This window comes from Pangasianodon hypophthalmus, chromosome 9, assembly GCF_027358585.1.
Source record: "Pangasianodon hypophthalmus isolate fPanHyp1 chromosome 9, fPanHyp1.pri, whole genome shotgun sequence".
Lineage (NCBI taxonomy): Eukaryota > Metazoa > Chordata > Actinopteri > Siluriformes > Pangasiidae > Pangasianodon > Pangasianodon hypophthalmus.
Genome location: NC_069718.1, coordinates 9,615,157 through 9,631,601, shown reverse-complemented (window position 1 = coordinate 9,631,601; position 16,445 = coordinate 9,615,157). Strand labels below are relative to the sequence as shown.

The following is a 16,445-nucleotide window of genomic DNA, read 5'->3' as shown; positions in this document are numbered from 1 at the left end:
CTCACAAGTCTGAATGTGCAAGTTCAACACTGCAGGGGCTAAGCCAAATCCTAGGTGTTAATTTGACTCTGTAAGGACTAACTGAACACTATTTTTTATTTGTGCCATTACTTTAGTCTAATTTAATCATTGTTTCAGTAGTGTTGCATTAGCAAAGTGTGAATTCAGTATGTTGGTTCAGCATTGTAGGTGGTAATCCAACACTGTAAAGACTAATTAAACACCAAGCAGTTCGTTTTGTAATAACTTTAGTCTAACTGATACATCTTTGTGTATTAAAACCTAGTGACAAACAACACAATGGATATTCTTACAGTGACAAACTACAGAAACACTGAAATACAGTGTTGAATTAACACATATCTAAACACTGATAATTACACACCTAGTGCTGTATTAGCATTTACATTGTAAATAAACTCACTGCACAAGTTCAGTCCAATGTGTTAGTTCAACACTGTAAGGACCAACAGGACGTTTTGTTTTGTAATTACTTTAGTGTAATTAAGGCTTTTTGTTGTTTAAATATCCAGTGTTGTATTAAACACTTACAGTGCTGCATGAACACTGACAATAAGCGCAATAATAAACATTAGGATATTGTTTTATTTGCGCAGCTGCGTACAGTGATCTGAGAGTTTGGTTTTTTATATGAGCGTAAAGCTGATGGAGTCGGGGACAGTGGAGGATGTCCTTGGGGTTTAGGTTGCTGCTGGATGAAACCTGAAGCGCTGAGTGTGTGTGGCGGAGGGAACGGCGCCTTCTCGCCACTCGACGTCAGTGCGCGAGCGCGGCACGGGGCTCGCGTGTCACTCAGTCCGGTTTGGCTATCTCACATCGACATGGACGCAGCGGAAAGCACACGGCGCCTTTAGAGTTTATGCAAAACATCCTTTTATTCATGCATGGATCTTTAGCCAAGCTGAGGAGCATTTCACCGGGCCTTTTTTTTGTGCAAGAACCGGGGAGTTAAAAACGCGCGCGCTAAAAGGACGAGCTCTCAAACCCGTGCTATAAGTTATTTCTTATGTAAGATGCATGGAATGAGGAGAAAGGAATAAGCAGATGGAAGAACAGTAGGGAAAAGGTGTTTTTTCCCCCCTAAGGAGCGTATACTCGGCTCTTGGGAATACAGTTTTTGCATGCATAACGCACAAATCATTTAATCTGGAAATGATGTGCTTTACATCGGTATTCTTCACTTAATTTAATGTGTCAGTGGGACTGAAACGCAACCGTGCGCTTTGGATGACTCCGGATGGCTTTGCTGGAAAGCATAACATTTCAGTGCACAGAGAATAGGATGAAAAATTAGGGTGAGTGATATAATAATAATAATAATAATAATAATAATAATAATGATAATAATAATAATGAAGATGAGGATGAGGATGATGAGGATGATGACTTTGGAATTAACATGATTTAGGTGGTGAATATTGTTCATTAATTTGTAAGAAATTCATTTACACACAGCGACTGATATGGAAGAACATAATTTGAATGCAGCAAGGAAACCAGCTGATGTCACAACATGTCTTCAAACCACATCGTGGGAAATAAACAAATGAGATTTTGGCTGTGACAATAATAAACCAAACCTCAAGTACAGAACAGGAAAAGACACTGGATGTCAGTGAGCTTATCATCTATCTCGCTCTGCTCTCAGTCTTTCAGTGAGTTCCTGCTTTATGATGCAGTGATTTCTGGAAGGAAAAAACTGGCAGTGATGGATTTGAATTTAACAGTGATTGACAGTGGTTTGTTGGAGAGCGACCAATCAACACGAGTTCTCACCGGATGCTTCCTGTCTCTCCTCATTCTTTCCACCCTGCTGGGAAACATGCTTGTTTGTGCAGCAGTCACCAAATTCCGCCATCTCCGCTCCAAAGTCACCAACTTCTTCGTCATCTCTCTGGCTGTGTCAGATCTATTGGTCGCCATCTTGGTCATGCCTTGGAAGGCTGTAACGGAAATCGTTGGCTTCTGGCCTTTTGGATCATTCTGTGACATCTGGGTGGCTTTTGATATCATGTGCTCAACAGCATCCATCCTCAACCTTTGTGTTATCAGTGTAGACCGGTACTGGGCCATTTCCAGCCCATTCCGCTATGAGAGAAAGATGACTCCCAAGGTGGCATTTGTGATGATCAGCATAGCTTGGACGCTGTCTGTGCTCATCTCTTTTATCCCGGTGCAGCTGAACTGGCACAAGGTGCAGCCAGTGAGCTTACCATTGCAGAATACTTCTCATGGGGCACCTTTAACGGACAATTGTGACTCTAGTCTCAACCGAACCTATGCAATTTCCTCCTCCCTCATCAGCTTCTACATCCCAGTGGCCATCATGATTGTGACTTACACACAGATTTACAGAATAGCCCAAAAGCAGATTAAGAGGATCTCTGCGCTGGAGAGGGCTGCTGAGAGCGCCAAGTTCCGGCACAACAGCATGGGCAGCAACTGCAATATGGACTCTGAGAGCTCCTTTAAGATGTCTTTCAAAAGGGAGACCAAGGTGCTAAAGACCCTGTCTGTTATAATGGGAGTGTTTGTGTGTTGCTGGTTGCCCTTCTTTGTCCTTAACTGCATGGTGCCGTTTTGCGAGCGTAACCTTCCATGCATCAGTCCCACCACCTTTGACATCTTCGTGTGGTTTGGATGGGCAAACTCTTCTCTCAACCCCATTATATATGCCTTCAACGCAGACTTCCGCAGAGCATTTGCCATTCTCTTGGGCTGCCCTAGGCTTTGCCCAGGTCACAATGTCATAGAGACACATAGCCTAAACAAAAATTGAAATGACCCTGCTGCATGATTCTCTTCCTCAATGGGGTCAGAGGATATTCTTAGTATGTGGGGGAACCTGCTCTAAAATGCAGCCTAGTCCACATTCCCCAGTGCCAGAACAATAATGTGTACAAGAGGGGTGAAGGGATTTGGGATTAAGGCTCTGAGAAGAAAGCCCTCCTGCTGTGCTGGGCACCAGTTCTGATGTTTCTGTTAAGGGGGATAATCTTTATGACGGGCAATGCTTCTGACTCCAAAGACTGATTGCCTTGAAATCCTGCAGCTATGGACTATTTCAAGCATGAGCAAATTACTAGGCCTAGGCATTTAGGGACTAGGCCTTTAGGAATTTTGTATTTCCTTCCTTGTGAATATGTTTCACTTAGAGACCTTAAGAATGATAATGAACAAACAAGAATGTTTATATGGAAAGGAGTTTAAATGTGACTGCATAATGAACAGTTTATATATATGAACTGGAATTGAAACTAATGACTTCAGCTGGGCAAACACAGAATACAATGGGACATTTTCTGTAGTGCTCTTCTCTCTGCAGCGCATTTCCAGTTTTTAAGTTGAACTGCTAAGCTCTAAAGGGCCAAGACTTCACTAGAAAGCAGGGGTGGCTGGTCTAAATGGGCTAGCAGGTCTTTCAAAGATAAAAACACATCAGTATAAGGTTTCATTTTTGGCATTCACATCAAATTATTTGCTGGTGACAAATGTCTTAAGGTGGATTATATTTTTTGAATTCTTGCAGAACCAAGAGCAACAAATGTTTGTAGGAAGTATACACAGAAAAGTATAGAGAAGAGAGGTTAGGCTGTTTTCTTTCTAGCCCAGACTGTAGATTCATGCAGCCTATCACTGACAGTCGTGTGAGATGCTTACAAAGAGTGAAACACCCCTAGATGTGATCTCCATTTGCGCTTCACTGATACATCTGTAACACATCATCAGCAGTGATTGATGAAACAGGACTTTGAGGAATTCCGGAATTTGAATCATGAAAGGAGCTGCCTATATGTCACAATAATGTGCAAGTAATAGTTTGCCCCACATCATAATTATTATGCCATCACTGAGACCTTGTGATATAATGCATTGCTCAACCCTAATAGTTTAATTGTTGAGCCATTAATGGATATAAGATTGTAGCCCTTCCATGTAATATCTCAACCAACCATCACTTCCAGCAAGTAAACTTATTAAATTTAATTCTTGGTCAATAATTGAAACATCAAGATGAATATAACCTGGTTGCAAAAAACTGCAAAAAAAAAACATCTCCCACTTCTCATAACATTTCCCTTAAACCTCACTTTATTCATAAGATATAGCTTTATATCCCGGCTTATTCCAAAACAAGAGGGCAGATGGTCAATTACGAGATGGTTGTTCCGTGATTGTCATAATAAATATGTATGCTGTTCATTGGTGCCTGTGCTCCTCTAAAGTCTGCTTTTCTATTACCAAACTCTGACAGCTAACTACCAAGACAAACAGAACAGATGGCCATTAAATATGAATTCAGAGGTGGAAATGAACTATGATGAGTAAGCCCCAGTGAATGTGTAATGGATTCATTGTTATTATGACCGCTACTGTATTCAGAAGATGCCTATGCTGCTCAAAGGGTGTTCTACCTTCATCTCAGTAGCAAACAGCATCCACTGCTATATTAATTAATGTGTGTTATGTGCAATTCTACAGTGTGGCTGTATTGCTAAAGTGCTTTGTGAACAAGAACAAGATATGTTTAAAGGAAATGGTGGCTGATTTTTTAGGAATTCACAAAAGTTGACCTCAGTTCCTTAATTGTTTGGGTGTGAGAATATGATGTTAGAGGTATGCTTAGAGTATCAGTGTGTTTACAGAATGGATGTCCATTTGGGCAAGATGATTAAATCCCTCTTTGGTGTTTAAGTCATTATGAACGGTCAGTAATGTACTTGATGCTCATCCATCAAGAACACTTTAGTACACAAATTAGCAGAATGAATTCCTGTAATTTGAAGCAGTAAAATATGAACAAGGTATAAATATGTTTCATCATCTTATTGTCTCACTGTTGAAAATGGAAAAAGTGGCGTATATTCACTACAGCTGTTGGAGATGAACTCTAGGTGATTTAGCTATCACGATAAATGTACTACTATACTGTATGTAATGTGAGACGTTAAGTAAAAAGCTACTAAATTCATTGTGGTGTACAAGTAGTTTTATCTCAGCCTGTGCTGTGATAAATGATGGACTTCATCAATATGTCCAGTCAGTAGAAAGATCCAGAAAAACCACAAACTAACTAAATGGTTATGCTATCTGCACCCACAGTGTCAGAACTTTTCCCTTGACTTTTGCTGAATAAAAGTTTGTGTTGGTTTTGTTGCCATACTTTTCCTGTCTCATATGTATCTCACATAAGAGTGACGTGAGCTTCCCCTGTCAATGCCACACTATTTGCTGTGGGGAGAGGCTTAGAAACAAGTGCTGACTGCATGTCACACACTCTCTTGTCCTCGGTGTGATGAGATGTGAACGGGAAACTATAGCAGACAGGAGAAATTGGGCCTTAGCATCCTTTACGATTACATTAGTTTCTACTGCGCTCTGTGACATAGCACTACTGACATAAATACAGATAATAGGCTCAAGCTCAACTGGAGGAACTCCAGAGTCAAGCAGATTTTTTTTGCACAGCCAGCCTTTGTGACTTTGTGTTAAATTCGACCGTGCGCAGTAGGGCCCTCCACGCTGTCATTAGTGGTCAGACTCAGATTGAAAGCTCTCATGTCAGACACAATGGGCAGCATATTGAGTGACTCATTAAAGACTAGACACAGAGTGAAGCACCAATATCACAGCATGTGAGTCACCGTGGTAATCCAATGCTGTGTTTGGCATCTAAGCCACACTTACAAGCCCAGGTAGCAATGGAAACACTTACTATAATTACCTTGCTCAAGTTCATTAGTATTTCATGACATGCTCAGTAGGGAATGCAGTCAAAACAGTGTTACACAAACACCAACGGGGTGTAAATTTAATTTTTGCTCATTGAAGGTTGGCACCCTAATACCTCATGTTGCTGATTTTCTTACAGCAAGATTAGATTAACGAGTGTAATACAATAAAACAGTGTGACATAATGACATAATGTTTCTTGTATGGCTTTTTCCGCACATCCAAATTAGCATAACATTTAAATCTAAATTTTTATGTTTTCAATTTATAATCAAGTCACACAGGGGTGAGAAAGTGGTGTTCTTTATTTAGAACTAGTCTGCAACAATACAAGTGACTCTGTACATGACCACTGGATGTCAAGGTCACTGAGTAGCTTTAGGGAGTTTTATGCTGGCAAGTGAGTGTGTGTGAAAGAGAGAGAGAGAGGCAGACATGCCCAACCTGTCTGTTAGAGATATTTCTCCAACTTTCGTTTTGGACAAAATGCTGCAGAGCCTGTAACACTGGGGAAGTCCTATAGCACTGATGCATTATATGGAGAAGTCTGAACATGACATAGTTCTTCTCTCCTCGTTCTCATGGTTAATGCAAAGTCAGAGTGTAAAATTGGAGCCTGGGAAGGGCAATCAAGTGCTTAGATAAATCATATTCACTCTTGCTTAAAAATTAATAAATCTCAATTGATATTGTAATGCTCCCAGAACTAATGCATTTGTAATGGATCATATGACATAGCTGTGACAGAGTAATGAGAAGAGCACAGGGAGCTGCAGCAGACGCAGAGGGAAATGTGTCAGCTCATACAAACGTTGACTGACACTGATTCATGTTCCCCATCCCTGTGGCTGAGTGCGTCTGGGTGTCTCAATGTCACCAATGATCAGCGTCTTTTTTTCCATAGTGGGCTGATTTGAACCTCACCAGGATCAATGAGATTGTTAAACCTGCTAGAATAAGCATCACTTGGCTTGCTGCATCTGTTGTTCCTGCTTTCTGTGTCCTCTATATGTAATCTGTCTTAACAGGCCAACTTAGACTCTGCTTAGTCATCATTTTATTCAGCTATTAAATTTAAAACTAACATGGTCAAGTGATTTCACTGGATTTTACAAAAGTGAAGTTGTAAGAGAATTCCTGGCTACAAACTTAACCCTTCCACCTAACCTTAAGCACTAGCAAATTTGCAGAGACCCACCAAACACTACATAAACATTCATTCTGTATCAGAAAGAAATGCATCCCAGACATATAGTTTGATCATTTTTGCTTATATCTTGGCCATGGAAAAATTTGTTAGTAATAAGCTGTTTCTTATATGTGTGTATGCTGTAAAAAATGAAGAGTAGTACTAAATATTTCCACATATACAGGACATTTTGAACAATGACAATGATAAGCTTCAACTCACCATTTTAAGCATTAAATATATTCATACACTTAAATAAGACTTCACACAGCTCTAGGTTAATTATACTGAATCCAGCAAACATTATGTAGACTATCAAACTATTAACTGACTTATTCTTCAGCTTTTCAACCACCCCTCCCCCCCAAAATGCAAATCCCATTAAAGCCAAAGTAATTCAAATAAATGCAAATCCTCAATGAGTCAGAAAACCAAATCAATAATAAAATGTTTTAAAGCTTTAAAGCTAAAAGTAGCGTGCCTAGCCCCAAAACTTTTAAATGACTTTTAAATAACTCTTAAATACCCTGTATACTTTGAATAGTAGTAACTGCACACATTCAGATGTCTTCACAAGTCGAAAACTCCATTCTCAGATACCCTTAGGACTAAACCCACCAAACATCCTGCATTTTTCAGAACCATTAACCAAATTAATGCTTCCGTTACTTTGGCCTTTCTAATACTTCCACAACAAATAACTCCAATTCCCCCAGCATGCATCACTCCCAGCCTAAATAACCCTGAACCAACATATGTACCTAGAATTGCTGTTACATCCTTACACTGAGAGATATGCCTCTCTTCATTAGTATACCCTTAATCCTCAAATCACTTATACCAAATTACCCAAATAAGCCTCAAACCTCCAGTTTATATACCATGGTCTATTGATCCAATAGCCTTCTACTTTTTACATCTCAAGCTTATTTAGCACTTTTGAAGGAACTAAAGGTTCCTTCAAAAACTTAATTTTTTTTTTTTTTTCCCCAAGAACTGGTGCCAGTGCCAGTCATTACCCAACCTCATTATGCATGGAAATGAGCAGAGTGCACCATGCGGGTTGCAATAACACAACTCCCTGCAAGGATAAATCAAAGCAGTCATCAGGCAAACGTCCCCATTAATCCTCTCTGATCCACATGGCCCATTCACATGTCAGGCCCAAATGCTACATCTGCCTCGCATCTTCCACCATTCCAAAGAGGCCCCATGGTGATACTTAATAGGGATGAACATGTTCTTATTGAAAAATGAAAACATGCATGAGTTGGTTTACTGCGATTACACAAAATCAATTGAGTGAGGACATAACTGGTGTATGAATAGTTGCAACAGTGGTTCATATTGAGCCAGTGAATCATATAAACACCCAACAGTAAAGATTCATGTGAACATAATGAACACAATGTCACAAATCTTATTTTTATTAGTCTAATGCCATGCTTGTCAATCATGCTTAGGATTAAATATAAAAACGAGACCTGATATTAGCATTTTGATGGCCTAAATAGGTTCAAAATTCTCCAAATTAAAAATGTCCCACTGAACCTGTTATTGCCTTTCAGATCACTTCCATGCGCAGGGAGATAAATGTAGAATTTATCTTATGAATAATAATCATAATGCAGATTAGACTTGTATGGATTGGCATTTGAAGGACGGTGCGAAGGGAAGCCGTGTCATGTTTGAATGGATGAAATGCTAATGCAGCACCCTTTGGGCATGCTCCTGAAGTGCTGCCTGTCCAATCTGACTCATCTCATCACATCAGTGCCATTTGCAGACAGATGCCCTCTATCATCAGAATAAGCAAGCAGCATCAAGGGAGAGGGCCAGAGACCAGAGCAGGAGAATGAGAGAGAAAGACAGTGAGACAGACAGGGATAGAGACACTACTGGTACCAAATACCCTGACTTCCTTCTCTCTAACTACAATCCCACATCCCACTGCTATATTCCTACTGTTCTTATGGTTGATACTTTTTGTTTCTACTGTTGTTGTTAGTATTCTTACTATTATTTATTGAATTAACAGAAAGCAAGAATAAAAATGGGCCCTAGAAACTTTGAATCCAGACACATGAACATTTTTGTAGGACACAATTTAGGACAAACTCTAATGGTTCTACAGTGGACTGTGCCAATTCCCTTAACCAGAAAGTCAACTGTTACCTCAGGTGCCAGTTGGACACGTTTCAAAAAGTGTGAAATGTGGCTGAGTGTGTCCAGAACTCCTGCTGCCTCTGACATTCAGAGCTCCAAGAAGGATGTGCAGCTCTCAAGTACAGTAATGAAGGGCTTACTTTAGAGCACCTGAGCACCAAAACACTGCAGTGTGAATCACGTACAGCACAATACAGAGGAAAAACATAAAAAATAAGTCTGGAGTTAAAGCCCAAACCACCTCCTAAAGGATTTAAACAAAATATCTAGGATCCTGGATATACAAGGCTTCAAGTTGTCCTCCAACTCTAAGAATGTAAGCTATGAGCAAATCAGAGTCAGCCCTTGAAGTGTTATTTCTAAGTCACAAATAAAAACAAAAAACAAGATTAGAACATTATGGGTCAAGTGGTTAAACCTACAGTTCAATTAGTTTTTTTTTTTTTTTTTACTTCAATGTGCATGAGACATATTGGGGCTGAGGGCCTGATTACTTAGCAATGAACATCCCCTGTAGAACCAAGCTGTGCAAACATTTCAGTGTTTGAAAACCAGACTTGAATTATGTTACATTGACCCTTAGTAAGGAGGTCTCAAAAAAATTCCATAACTACAAAGAAGGCAGTAAACAGCAGGCTAAATCCGGCACCACAATACCCTCTGGGAGCTAGACGGCCCCCGTTGCACAACAGGCAGGTAACAAAAAATAATAATAATAATAACTATTATCATAAAACTCTGCCAAAACCACAGCTGAGAGGACTGGCTTGCATCCTACATGCTGTGCACACATCTAAAACAATTTCCCCAAATACTGCTACACCAGCCAAGACTGTACAGCCGATTATTGTTTCCCATACAAAAATCCATTTTTAGAAAGCAATTTGGGTAAACAGCTCTGATGCTGATAATAATAATTTTTCGCAAAAAGGTTGCCCATGAAAAATACTGCATTTGTGTTAAATATAAACCAATATTAGACCATGCCTATGTAAAAAAATAAAATAAAATAATAATAATAAGAAGAATAAGAATAATAATACTTTTTCTCATTCATTCATTAGTCTTCAGTTATTGCTTTAGAATCTTGACACAAAAGATATTGTTTGGCTCAGTAACATTATATTAAATTAAAATAGCATTCGGTGTTCCTGGAATAGACTCTGGATCCACCTCGACCCTGACTAAGATAAAGTGGTTACTGAAGATGAATGAATAAATAAATTTTAAAATAAAAAAATGGAAATCAAACTGGAGCTACATTATCACCCAAAACAATTCCTCCAAAATTTAAGCATTGTAACTGAGTCTAATGATTCTGTAGATTGATATGAAACTTCATTTGTCCATTTTTATCAATAATAGTGTGTCATATATTATCAGAAACAACAATGTTTGAGATGAGTGTGTGATGCTTTAGGAGTCTGGCTAGCTTGATGCCAATAGTCACCAATCATGCCTTCACCGACTGACTATGTTAAGGGAAAATTACATAAATGTAATTCTTGGTCAAGCTGTTCTTGTAAAGCTGTATATCCACTCAGAAGTAACTCAGAGTTACTTCAAGTTATGTTCGTCGTTCTATAGAATAAATAATAGTTCTTGGAAAGACTCTTTGCTTCATTAACAAAGAATGATAAAATCTGAATGCAAAATGTATCACTGGTCATGGAAACAGATTTAGAAATGTAAATATTGCCATCCATTTTATAACTATATATAGTACAAGACTGGTTAAGCAACTTTATAAGGGTTATTTTTCCCTAGAAATAGAGCCTTATAATTCTAATTCTTTGTGTCAGATGCACTTAGTTTTTTGTAGTTGTCCCAAGAAAACCCTACACTACTTTCAGAAAAGGCATGAAACAGGCTGTCATGTACGCTAACAAGTCCAGCATAGACTGATGACTCAGTTAAGATGAAAAAGCCACTATAACAGATTTGAGGCGAGGACGTACAATGGCACAATGTAGACCACAGCAGCAAGCATTCCCAGGAGGCCATTCAAGAGAAAGCAAATATGTCTGTTTTTAAAGCACTGCAGTGTGTACTTATGTAACAACTGACCTCAATGTGTTTGCAGAGTTCGGGGCAATCCGCTGCACATTCTTACAGTTGCTACTCCTTTATCTGTCTGATCAGTCGAACAATTCCAATCGAAGAAACTGAGAGCTCAGCAAACATCATAAACCCCCTCGAGGCCCACATTCCACCCAACAGTGCTTTAACCTGTGACCTAGAGAAGCTCCCAGAGAGTTCCCACACACTACATTTATCACAGCTTTGCAATCACAGTGTCTGAGCACAGAGGGCACAACCCAACACTATTTGCTTAGAACAACCTTAAAGCATGCAAAAAAGGACACATCCCAAGAGTGCAAGGTTTTGTATACTTTATGCTTCTCTAAAAATAGGCCCATACAAGACCACTTCTCTCTTTTCAGTGTGGCAACAGCGTGACCCAATTCTATAGATGGCTTGCTCCCAGCAGGATTGGGGAAGTTAAGGTGAAGCACAATTCATGGGTGAAGGCATCTAATGTGGCTTTATTTTTAGATTGCTACATATGAGAACAGTCACAGCCTGGGGAATAAAGTCACTGGAGTGTAAGGCCTAGTTTGGCAAAACAACATGCACTTCCACGGCTACACAAATGGACTCCAGAGTCCATGATAGAGTGATGCTGAGAACACGATATAACATTCTCAGACAGTAATGGCCAAAAGGATGGGGGCGGGGGATTTGGGGGTTAGAAGATGGATGCCTCTTTTCATAAGCATACTCATAAATGCAATTTGTATTTTAAAGAATTGCTAGACCTATAATAATCATACAGTTTCAAAGAAACCTTAGTCACAAAATGGTTGTGTTGTGTTTCCGTGTTAGCATTTTTAAGGCCTGGAATTTGGCTTTTTTCCCCCAGACAGACAAGAGCTGTTTAGCTCCACCCCCTTTTTCTTCAACTCACTATTGATAAACAGTTTTAAGGAATGGATGGGGTTGGTTGGCGGTAAAGGGAAGCTGTTGCATCCTCTGTGTGATACATAGTATGGTGAAAACTAATTATTTACTGATAGTGCGTGTCTAAAAACACCCGATGTGGGCAAAAACCAAGTGCGTCTGAAACAAAGAATTAGAATTATAAGGCTATATTTTCTGGCAGTCTGGTGAATGCTAGTAATTGTGAGAAGGTCTGCGAAAGCTAGAACGCTAGCAAATGCTAGACGTCTGGCTTGTAAGACTATTATGCTTAGATAAATAAAGGTAGGTAAATGATTTTTTTTTTCCTCATTTAAAAAAAAATTTAATAAATACATTGGACAAGGTGTACATGGTATCCATTGACTGTACAGGACCAAAGGAGCATAATGTAGATAAGTTTGGCAGCATAATGAATTATAGCTATGCAAAATTGCACAAACTGTATAATTTGTCATACTAATGTTACTTTAAAACTGTAAATGGTATATACTATTTCAGATTGCTTCATCACCTAAGTGAATATTTAATAGCTGCTATGACAGTTTCTCTCATCACTGTGGATAAGAATAGTGGTTACATCCTCTGTATGTTACATAGAATGGTGAACACACATCACAAGCTCTTCTCATCTAAAAACACCTGATGTGGGGAAGATCTTACAGGACAATTTCTTCTTGTGAACCTCATTTCCTAGATCCTGGGAGAGTGCCTAAAGCAGGATCTGTTTCATAAAAAACACACACCTGCTCATGTGCTTTGAAGATAAGATGATGGGATTTACCAAAATGATACACTCAGGAACAAAAGGCTGTATTGTTGTATACTGTGCTGAGGGAAAGCACTGTCCTCCCTGCTGCTGTTTCTGTTCTTTTGCACAGTGCTTCATGATACAGTCGAATGTGCACTGTGCGAAACAGATTTATATGCTAGCTCAGCCATTTGCTGGTAATGTTCTAGGTAAGGTTTGAAGTCCATTGGTACACATAGAAAGCAAAAGTGACAATCCACATATACACATGCTGTTCTCTATAGTATTTATGTCCACACTGCTCCTGCATATCTACCTTACCGATGAGCTTCCTTCCACCCCAATGCACCTGATCCTGCTAATCAAGGTGTACAGGAACATTCAGCATGTTAGATATATTAGCATGTTAGATATAACATTTAGCATGTTAGATATATAGATATATATTCTTGACTAAATCCTGCAAGAATTTAATAATGCAAAGAGGTTGGGTACAGAACAGAAGAATTTGGATGCATTATCATTATCGTCAGGATCATGGAGCCCATCCTGGGCCCACTGGGCATGAGCAGGAATACACCCTGGGATGGGATACCTGTCCATTGCAGGGCAACATGCATACACACACACACACACACACACATTCAGTCCTACAATTTAGGTACAATTTAGGGTAGCCAATGCATGTTCTAGGAAGGTGGCATATTTTAGGAAACTGGAGAACCCGAATGAAGCCCAAATAGAGATTAGAAGAAAATGCAAAACTTGACACAGATAGTAACCTGAGCTTAGAATGGAGTCTGGAACCATGGAGCTGTGAGGCATAAATGTTACCTGCTGTACTATGGATGCTGCCACCAAAGTATAATAATAATAATAATAATAATAATAATAATAATAATAATAATAATAGTTTACTTTTAATAATAGCTTAAAAAAGACAGTGAGTTACATTAAGCAAAATATGTAAGTACAATGCAGGTATACCCTTGTAGATAATAATAACAACACATCAATAATTGCTCTGAAAAAAAAAATTACCATCTTAAAACAGTCAAGACTTGACACAGTTCTGGCTTGTTTCTGGCAGAATGTGCCATATCCTGATAAGCTTTTCCAACCATGCTGCAGGGCTGCAGGAGGATAAGGGAGCCAGCTAATCGAACAGAGTGGGCTTGCCTGTAGGACTTGATCTCCTTTAGAGGCAAAAATGAGAATGTTTATAGCAATACATGTACAAACAGGAAAACCAGTGTAGTGTAGAGCACCGCAAAAATTATCTGATGCAATAAGTTTCTTATAAACTTATGAAATAGTCATTACAGAAAGCTTTCAACATTAGGAAATGAAATGAAAGATCTAAACATGGACATATTACAAGGATGATGAAATATATACATTTGTAATATTGTAAAATGTCACTTGTGTTTTGAAAAAAATCCTAAAATTCTACATTGCCTGATGTGGTAGGACTAGAAACTAGAACCTAGTCGTGGGGCAAAGGATTTTGATTTATCAGGTTTATGATAAAATCCTCTACAGCTGACATATCACTGTCAATATTCAGTTGAAAGCCATCATCAGTAGCAATGACTACTAAACAACTCAACAGTCTGTATTTAACCAAAATTAAATACAGGTGACAAGTTAAAGGAAAAACCATCATAAAATTTCTTGGTAAAGTGTTTGACTACTACTAGCCACCAGTAAAGCTTCACCTTGGAACAGATTCTAAAAGTCTCTGGAGCTTTACTGGAGAGATGAACACTGTTTTCCCGAAAAGATATTCCGTCAGTTGGTGCTTTGATAATGGTGGTAGGGAGTGCTGTCTAATTGCTCATTTGCTTGAGAATTGGTGACTGTGAAGACCATAGCATATAATTTTATATCAGTTTCATCTTCATCACACCATTCAGTGAACTCTTGTGCTGTGTGAATGGGGACAGAGTCATCCTGGTAGACACCACTGCCACCAGGATAGAAATGTTTCATCATATCATAATAGTGATCAATCAGAAGAACTTGCAATCGCCCTTACATCTAAGGAGACAAGTGGACCCCATGCTCTAAGTTTGGCAAGGCTTCACAAAGTCAAACAAAGGTTTATATACTCTTGGAAACAGGAAGTAAAATCAGGAAGCTCAGCACCAAGGACATTCTGCTCAGTATTCAGGACACTGAGACCTCTGGTGGCTGGGAAGGCAACTGCACAGAGCTGGTGTGACATTAAGATTAACATGCTCTTTTTGTTTAAGAGGTTCTCCTAAATTGTTTAAACAGTTTAGTTTAAAAAGATAGTGTTTACACTTACCTTATTTTGCTGACACTTTTATCCAAAGTGACAACTGAAACCTACAACTGAGCAGTATAGTGTAAAGAGCCCTGCTCAAGGGCCCACCAGTGGCAGCTTGGTGATGGGAACTTATGACCTTCCAATCAGTAGCTCAATTCCTTAACCACAGAGCTAGCATGACTTTGGATCCATGACTTGGGGAAAACTGTTGAGAGCATTAGTGGTGGGTGCCTTTGCACCAGTATAGGTTAGAGAATCATCTGCATAGTAACCCAAGCCATGCTTTCTGATGAGGTACAAAAATAGCAGCATATATTTACTATAGGATGGGTCCTAGGACTGGTCCCTAAGGAACACCTTGGACCACTGAAGCAGTGCAAGATTAATTATGTCCCATATGGACAAACAGTCATTCAGATATTGCTTAAATCAATGATGCACAGTACCAGATAAACCAAGGAACTTCATTCAGCCAGCAATGATGTCTTTTAATTGAGAGTCACATGATGTTCTATAGAGTATAGCTCATTCCTTTTCCCAAAAGATAGGTATGGTCTTAAATCCCTTTTGTTGACTTGTGACTCAAATAAAGCATTAGCTTTTTCACCCAACAGAGACACACAATCTTTTTTTTTGTACAGACTATAAATAGGGTACAGAGAGATAATATCAACATGAGTCACCACATAGAGGCTTTCCTTTAACCCAGTCTGACAAATTCCCATCAACAGATGTGCAGAAATTTAATCAGCACATTTCCATTTTGCGTAAACACATTTCTTCAAAGCTTAGTGGGGAGAGAAGCTGTGTGTGATTGTGAGTGCATTTGTGTGTGCATTCTTTCATCCGCACAATGGTTTGGCTTTCTGCTTGGCTGAGCCCAGAAACGACTGAGCCACCGGTGCTGTTGGCAGGTATGTATGGAGAGTGGCGCAGCAACATCGCTTGCCTTCTCCCCCACCCTATCAGAGCCATTGTGCTCTTTGTCAATCAGCTGTGCACTGCTCTGAACAATTATGCAGCCTCGTATGCTCCCCTCATTTATTCTGAGTAAAAACACACCGAGAATAATGTGTAGGCAGCTTGGCACGCTTAGATCATGTGGAGTATCTACAATAGAAATCATAGTTTAAGTGGCACATCAAGTCATTTAAAAACAAACTAGCTGAAATCATTTAGAGAGTGTATAAATACACACTGTATTACTCCACATGGTAAATAAAGTTTCTTTTAGCTGTTCAGCTTTAATAGTACTGATTTTATTAAAATAACACTCAGCTTAAAACAGAATTATGTTAACTGAAAACAACTGA

At 39.2% G+C, this 16,445-nt stretch overlaps 1 protein-coding gene across 1 annotated transcript; it reads left to right on the top strand.

The window, feature by feature from the left end:
- Nucleotides 1-761: 761 nt before the first annotated feature.
- Nucleotides 762-6,982, top strand: drd1a (dopamine receptor D1a). The gene has a single exon (XM_026918832.3). It carries the CDS (start codon nt 1,631-1,633, stop codon nt 2,798-2,800), a length of 1,170 nt encoding a protein of 389 aa, XP_026774633.3. The 5' UTR covers nt 762-1,630; the 3' UTR covers nt 2,801-6,982.
- Nucleotides 6,983-16,445: the final 9,463 nt, after the last annotated feature.

What these genes read in the sequence shown, in the direction of transcription:
- drd1a (XM_026918832.3), top strand. Translation starts at nt 1,631, where the DNA reads ATGTCAGTGAGCTTATCATCTATCTCGCTCTGCTCTCAGTCTTTCAGT.